Source organism: Sorghum bicolor, chromosome 4 (assembly GCF_000003195.3).
Source record: "Sorghum bicolor cultivar BTx623 chromosome 4, Sorghum_bicolor_NCBIv3, whole genome shotgun sequence".
Lineage (NCBI taxonomy): Eukaryota > Viridiplantae > Streptophyta > Magnoliopsida > Poales > Poaceae > Sorghum > Sorghum bicolor.
The window spans coordinates 23,728,682-23,737,181 of NC_012873.2; the positions used below are offsets into that span (position 1 = coordinate 23,728,682).

At 44.1% G+C, this 8,500-nt stretch overlaps 1 protein-coding gene across 1 annotated transcript; it reads left to right on the forward strand.

Annotated features, from left to right (window-relative positions):
- Positions 1,659–2,791, forward strand: LOC8077782 (fasciclin-like arabinogalactan protein 3). The gene has a single exon (XM_002451953.2). It carries the CDS (start codon positions 1,751–1,753, stop codon positions 2,435–2,437), a length of 687 nt encoding a protein of 228 aa, XP_002451998.1. The 5' UTR covers positions 1,659–1,750; the 3' UTR covers positions 2,438–2,791.

Consider the following 8,500-nt stretch of genomic DNA (forward strand, 5'->3'; position numbering starts at 1 on the left):
CCGCAAGTAATGAGAGGGAGTTTCGGCTGATATCGCTTTTGAACCTGTTGAGAGACCGAAGACCCGGTACGGTTGCCATCTACTAAGCATACTCAATTTTTAAACAATTACAAATTCCACATTTTCTAGTAAACATATATGATTAAAGAAGAACCTAATAATATCTTTTATTTGTCTAGTTACTTCAACAAATTTGCTAAGTTATACAATGGATATTATGTAGTTATAAAAACTTATCAAGTGATATTAACAAACCAATTAATTTGAACTATCCGACTTTCTAAGATCAGTATTGTAAACTATATACATTAACTAAATTCCAATCCTCTCATGTTCTAATATATATATATATATATATATATATATATAAAGATAAAAAGATTTAAAAGATACTATAATTCATTCTTGTAAACTACATTACTAGGTCAACCATGAAATATAATATATATATATATATGGATACTAATTCAAGTGAATGATTCAAAATAATTAATTTGAACTATCCGACTTTCTAAGATCAGTATTGTAAACTATATACATTAACTAAATTCCAATCCTCTCATGTTCTAATATATATATATAAAGATAAAAAGATTTAAAAGATACTATAATTCATTCTTGTAAACTACATTAATATTAGGTCAACCATGAAATATGATATATATATATATATATATGGATTGTAATTCAAGTGAATGATTTAAAATAATAAAGTGGATTTGAGCTAAAAATGATCGGAAAATCACAAACCAAAAACAATGTGAAAAAGACAAGGAAGGATGAAGTTAGTCACCTCCAAGCACGAAGAGACGATGACAGAGTCGAAGAAGATGAACGATGAGCGTCAGAGATGAAGAACAAAGGAAGAACAAGCAAGAAGAACAAAATACAGGCTCTAAGAACAACAATGGTGCTTTCTGGTTTCAAATGATCCCCTAGGCAGAGGGGAGGAGGTAGCCGAGGCCTATAAACCGAACCTTTAGCACCGGTTCAAGGCTCAAACCATTGCTAAAGGATCACCTTTAACACTGGTTTGTGCCCTGAACCGGTGCTAAAGGGTTTGGCTCTGCCCATGGCACCGGTGCTAAAGGGGACCCTTTAGCATCTGTTGGTAATAATAACCAGTGCTAAATGGTCCTTGCCTCAACAGCATCTGTCAGTAGCCGTTGGGCAGGCCCCTTTAGCACCGGCCCGTGTTACAAATTGGTGTTAAAGGGGTCTTTAGCTCCGGGCCGTAAAAAAACCGAGGCTTTTGGTGATTTTGGGCATCGACCAATGCCTCAGTTAACCGCGACTAAAAAGATCTATTTCCTCAAGCCCCTAGTATATATTATGGGTTTTAAGAAACGTAAATGACTTTGGAACCGTCCATGCAGAGCTTTATTGTATCATATATAGTCCTAGTGTGATGATTGGTCTGTAGTTTCGAGAAATGACTAATTTGTTATCTATTTTTTCAATCTATAAACTATTCTCTATAGCTGGTGTTGCTCGATTTCAGAGACCCAAGAACATACGCCACGATAATTTAAGCAATTTATGTTTTTTCTTAGCACCACCAAATGCGCATGCCCAGCCCAAAAATGGGTAGCAGCCCAACGGCGTCCATGGCGCTTATACAGGAGGAGAAAGAGAATGCTTGGAGGAGATGACCCCTTGCCCAAATATAGCAACCCTCCCGGCTTTTATTGCCAAGCTCAGTCATGCATTGATCGATTTCATAAGTCTCCGGTCATCCCTGCAATCCACGATGGCTCCCAAGATCCTAGTGATCCTTCTCCTCCTGGCCGCAGCCTCGCCGGCAGCTTTGGCTGCATTCGACGTGATCGAGATGCTGGCCGACAAGCCCAGGTACGCCACGTTCTCGAAGCTCCTGCAGCAAACAAAGGTCGCGGGAGAGGCGAACCAGCTCCGGGCAGCGACGCTGCTGGTGGTCCCCGACAAATTGGTCAAGTCCCTGGCGTCGCTGCCCAATGATAAGCTTCAGCCGGCGGTCGCGAACCACGTTCTTCTCAGTTACTTCGACCCCATCAAGCTGGACGAGATGAAGACACGCACAGCCATCCTCCCCACGCTGCTTTCCAACACCGACAAGAAACTCGGCGTCCTTAACTACACCAGGGCCGACGACGGGCAGATGTACTTTGGCGCGCCCGGCGCCTCCTGCGTGGCCAAGCTCGTCAAGGTCGTCGCAGCGCGCCCTTACTCCGTGTCTATTATGGAGGTCAGCGAGCCCATTTTGCCGGCTGGGTTCGTGACCTCTACAGCCGCGGCGCCGGGGCGCCGCGGAAAGGGTGGTAGGGGCAAGATCAAGCCATCAGCGGCGGGGCTTGAGGATTCCAAGATGGTCGCCCGCATGCCCGGCGAAGGAGTGTCGGGTAAAGTGTCGTCTAAGGATACCGTGACCAAGTCATCTGCTCCAAGCCCCGCACCTTAATTATTAGTCGCGTGTCGTCTCGTGCTGGTCGGCCTGCTGTCAGGCTGCACGCACGCGTTGTTGAACGGGTGACAGATTTTTGCATCGTCAATTTGTGATTGCCATGCGACCATGCTCCAGAGTTCTACCTGGTAGTACCGTGGCATGATGGCCCGTTCATATTTTCTGGCTTGCTTGAACTTTCCACTTCCATGTGGAAGAGATTTTACACCTATTTACTTACAGCAAAAGGTGTGAGTATTATCAGTTCATTTCCATGATTAATATAGTCAGTTATAATGTTTTGCAGTGGTAATTAACATGTACTCCTCTTTTTCTTTCTTCGTATAATATAAGGAAAGTTTGACATGTCTACCTGCCGTTCACAAATCCATCACAATTATTAGGACTGAGGATTAATTTATGTTTTTTATATGCTTCCATGACGTTGGCCATAGGCCTATCTGATAAGGCATGGGAAGCCTGCAGAATTCATGCTACAAATCATTGCTTGTTAGTATCAATAATTTCAAAGATCTCAGCATTCATATGTTATATTACTAAAAATATCATGGTCTAGTTTACATCGCAACAAACAATGAATCATTTCAACTTCTGAGCTAGGAAATATGGTCATTTTTGGAGACTGAACAAACTGTTGGTGGCTGCATGAGAATCTCATCGAAGAAGACTCATCACATACTCCACCAAGATGACTTTTGACGGCGTGTCTCGAATTGCTCTAGATATTTTAGCCAACGGGTCCAGCTCCACGCTCTCTACTCGAGAAAAACAAAGTGAAGCTGTGAATGTACTAAAAGAGATGCTCCACAAACTCTAGGTTTTTGTGAAGTTGCTCCATGGTGAAATTTGTTTTACAGTCCCAAATATGCCCTTACTTATTTTTTTCCTCATGCTTATGTTCACATCCAATTAAGAGGAATGTTCCAAGTATAATTAAATCATGTAATGTTTCATTTGATATAGAGTTGAGATTTGATATTTGTGAGAATTGAGCACCTCTTATTTGAAAAAACTGATTTAGTAACTCCTGTGCTAATTGATCTCACTGATAGGTCTTTGAGTTGTCCCAATTTAGAAAATTGTAGAATAACCATAGTTTCAGACTTCCAGTTAATCTTGTTGAGTGATTTCCATGTGATTCAAGTTTTTATTCAACTAGATGAACTCTCTGCATATATATTGTTGTAGGATATAGTGAGTTATAGTAGGTGTCACATGTAGCCTTTAAGGAATGATGTATACAAAACATAAACTTGGAGGCACACTGGCTAATATGATGTTGTTAGGAAACAATACAAATAAGGTCGAACACAACATACAGATTTTTATGTGGAAAAGTCCTGCAAGAAAAAATCACCTCTAGTACATAAAATGATTTAAGAGTCGGTCAAATGTGACTTTTAGGGCCGGTTTTTATAACTGCCACTGTGCCACCGTTACTGAAGTTCAAGTATTTGTACCAACGGTTTTTCAACCAGCAGTGGAAACGAGACTTCAGAGGCAGTTGACTTAAGAATCCCGCTCCAAAAAAAGATCCGTCTGTGGCGGTTGCGTTACGTAAACCGCCTATAAAGACCTGTTTACGGTGGCAGTTCACTACAGGAGAATCGAAATTTCAAGAGTGTCAAAGGCTTCCCCGAGAGCCAAAAATCGAGCACTCGGGAAACCCAGTCTTCCCCGAGTGTTGCTCTCGGGGAAGAATTGCACTCGGAGAAGAGAGGCTTCCCCGAGTGCCGTAGCCTACCTGACACTCGGGGAAGAATGACACTCGGAAAAAGTGTTCTTCCCCGAGCGCAACACTCGGGGAAGACAAGCACTCGGGGAAGAAAAGTGTTCCTTGACGTCCCAAGCAAACGGCGCAGTTGGAGCTTGAAATGAAAAAAAATTCTTCTCCGAGCGCCATAAAAAACTCTCGGGGAAGGGCCTCTTCCCCGAGTGCTAAAGACCGGCACTCGGGGAAACAGGTGGCTTCCCCGAGTGCTGTGTGTTTTGCACTCGGGGAAGAGGCCATTCCCCGAGAGCCAAGAAAGACGCTCGAGGAAGTTTTTTTTTGTTTTTTGTTTTTTTGCCCAAATTTTTTTTCTTTTGCCTTCCCACATTATTTCAAACTTCTTGTTCAAATTTGGGGATATTTAAACTTTTTTTAGTATATTTCATTAGTTTTTTTCGTTTCATTGATTTTTTTGCAAACTTCGAATTTGAACCGTAGGTGCATTCAATAATGGAATTTTTTTATTCAAAAAATTATATTCACGATATTTGGTGAATGTTAAGACCGTATCCAGAAGCTCAAATGAAATGTGAAACATCTTGTTGTCGTAACATGAGATACAACTTACGGAAAAAGTGTTTTAAAATTATATAAAATCCGAAAAAAGTCCAAAAATAAAGAAACTGGTCTGGACGTCATGTTATCGCATGTAGAGGTTATGATAAAAAATTGAGAAGGTTTGGAATAAGTTTGCGATGTTGGATGTCTAAAACCTAGACATCTTTACATGTGATCGAAGACCACACGTCGACCTCACCATCACGCCTCCCCACCCAAGAGGAGGCGCGATCAGCATCGTCACTTCCACCCCACGGCTATTGCGCGATCGTCACCCCACATAGGGCAACTGGACCCCCTAGTTGAGGGGCCGACAGCTCCACGCACCGGTGTGGTGACCAGGATAGCCAACTAGTAGAGCGGCTGCCATTCAGTAGCGCCAAGGGACGGCCTCCCACGTGGACCGTCACCACCATCTACTCTGCTAGCGCACGGTTTGTTCGCCACTAGGCGGATACTCCTGTTCGGCCTTGACAACGCCATGGCATCCCTCGCCAGGACAGTCTGTCCTAGTGCCAACACGCACGTGGAACAGCCACTGGCCCTTCCACGTACTATGACAGCGCGACAAGAGGCCCCCTCGTTAGCCGAAAGCCCAGTCTTTCCGCAGATACACAGGCTTCGACGCTTGGGACCGGGATGCTATACGTTCACCATGCTAAGACAACAGGTGGCAGAAGAATGGCGTGGATGCTTTTACACCACTATGGAGCCAGACCCCAACTCCGTGTCTGACAGCTACGACCCCACGAGGGAGTTCTTCAACATTATAGATGGAGCCGTGGCCACCACAGACAACACGGAGGACGACGGCAATGTTGCCACCACTGCCGCTGCCCCAGCAGCAAGAGCAGACCTTAGGACCCCTAGGAACAAAGAATATCCAGACCCACCTCCTCCTCAAGACGACAAAGCCGCACAGCTCGTGCAACTGCGCGAGTTGAAAACCAAACTCGACGAGGATCGGGAGCGCGTCGACCAACTAGAGCTGGCTCTCAAGCAAGATCAGACGCGCCCGCATGGTGGAGGCGCATAAGGTCGCGCTCGAGATGTGTACCGACAGATTGTTGAGGACGGAGAACCAGAGTGCCTCATCAGTCAGTACTCTCGAGCAGTTCAGAACATCATGACGGCAACTATGCTTGTGCGCAATATGCCCAAGCTGTCAAACTCCCAGGTTTGACGCATTTGAGATGAGGTGTAGGGCCTACTCCATGTTGCGGCAACACATCAGGCGGAAAGCTCAGACTCCTGACGTCGAGGGGCAGCCATAGAGAAACGCCCCGAGCCAGCGCGGCACGAGAGAGAGGTTTCTGTCCACTAGGAGCCTCCCCTCAAGGGAAGAAGATGACCCCAATCTTGGTCCGCCTCGTCGACAACCGGGCGCCACACGACGCGCACCATGACATCAACAAACACCAGCGACGCAAGCATGGGGACGCTAAGGAGCGAGGTTACAGCGCTTACCGCGGTGGACGCTACAACAGTGACGAGGACCGGATGGCTCCCGAGTGTTGACGGTCCTTAAGTATCAAATTTAATTATTAAATAAACAAAGAAAAGGATCCAAATGAAATCAACATCCAGACTATCTTACAGAATTCCACGAGTTTTGGTGTTTGTCTATTTCTGCTGGGGGTTATCAGGAAATACGGAAGAAAGGCCCACACATCGGGATTACATAGAGATATCAACGTGCCACGTAATTATCTTACATCTAGAAGACTCCAGAAGCCAAGGGAAGGAAGCGGAGGCCGAATGGGGCCAAGCACTGGGCGCCCGCCCAGTTGACCTGGGCGCCCGCCCACCTCTGGAGTCCAAACAGGACTCTCTTTCAGAATCAATCTCCACCGACCTAAAGGATCAAGGATAACCGTTCAATCATTGTTGGTTTGATCCAAAGGCCCATATTCACTTGAAGGGACTATAAAACCAGACCCCCTGGCCCCTGGAGGGGAGAGCCTCTCAACCCTAATTCATTATTCCTCAAGGGAGAAGAAGCCTCTGATCAAGATTAGAGCCACCACATCAATTAGATATCTAGATTAGCATAGCTACATAGGATTAGAACTAGGAGTCAATCTTCGATTGGTTTCCGAATCTGTCAAGAGGATTCTTGGTAATTCTCTAATTGTGCTTCTAATTGTTCTTCTAATCATCTTTGTTCTTCAATATTATGAATATGACTTTGTTCTACTTCAATATATTGCTTATGACTTTGCTCTACTTGTTTATATTCAAGATTATATTGTTCTTAGTTTATCATGGTTATATACTTGGCTTAGTTAGATTGGATCTATATACATGCTTAGGACCGTATAGTGTTTATCCATCGGATCCATGGGTAAATGATAGATATTGTGTAGGCGTGGTGCTTATACCGTATTTATCTGCGATTGTACCCAATATGCCAGATCATGGGGTAGTTCGTGATAGTGACAGCTTCATTGATTGTTATATAGTCCCCCTCTCGTGTATTGGGCTGGCAGAGCAACATTATTATAGGGGAGTGATTGCTATGTTTCTCATTTACCTTGCTAATATCACTATGCATGGGCGTAGTCTTGTCTCACAATGATTGCTAAGTATACTTGCACTTACTATGATAATGCTAGACTATATAGTTGAGAATAACTTCGGAAATATTCTTGTAGTTCGTTCTAATTCCATGCTAATGACTTTCTAGAGTATCTAATTGAGGTGCTTATCATATTTATTATGTGGCTAAGTTATGCTGACCAGATTAATTATCTTTGTCACTAATTATTACTTCATATATCTTTTATGTGACACTTATCCCTATATTAAAGAGTTAGATAAATGTTTTTAATTATACATGCAATGATAGATACTCAATCTCATATTCTATTCTATAATCAACATTGATGGTTACTAATCCCTTCCCAGTGGTAAAAATATAAATAACGATACCTGGAATACTTCCCGGTTAAAATGCTACATTGGTATTAATTTGTGCGCTTGCAGATCCCATTCATTATTTATTTAGAAGAGCAATTGCATATTTCAATACCGCGTCTCTCATGTCATGCTGGGGATGACAACTTGGCTTAAGTGGTATGAGAGATAGGCTTGGCATTTTTGGCACCGTTACTATAAAAAGAAAACTATCTACTTTTGGTAATGAGTTAAGAATACCCAACACCGAGCCGCCGGGGACTCAAGTCTTCAGTCGAGCCATCCACAGTACACCGCTACCTAACTCGTTTCGACCCCCGACCTGCATTGCCAAGCACAATGGTAAGACCAAGCTAGAATTATGGCTGGCGGACTTCCGGCTGGCATGCCAGTTGGGAGGAGCTCGAGGAGACGACCGAGGCATCATCCGACGGCTCCCACTTTTCCTCTTTGACACTGCTCGTAGGTGGCTCGAGGAACTCCCTGCCAACCAAATCTACGACTGGGGGTAAGACTAAGAGTAAGACTGGTGAAAATTGATCAGCACGCTTTCCCCACGAACATGTTAGACGCCAAGGGTAAGACGAAGGTCTTGATGTCAGAAACAGCTGAGAAGAACGCATCGGTAGATCCCCGATGACGCCAAAGGAAAGGGTTTATTAAGGGAAGGCAGCAGTTCTGGATGGCCTCCCTGATTTGGCGTAGTGATCACTCATAGACGACAGCGAGAGAATTGGCAGCAATGTGAGGATCGTCATCAACATCAGCAAGATGAAAGGCGTCGAGAAGAATGAAATCGGCATAAAGATCATTGG

What these genes read in the sequence shown, in the direction of transcription:
- LOC8077782 (XM_002451953.2), top strand. Translation starts at nt 1,751, where the DNA reads ATGGCTCCCAAGATCCTAGTGATCCTTCTCCTCCTGGCCGCAGCCTCG.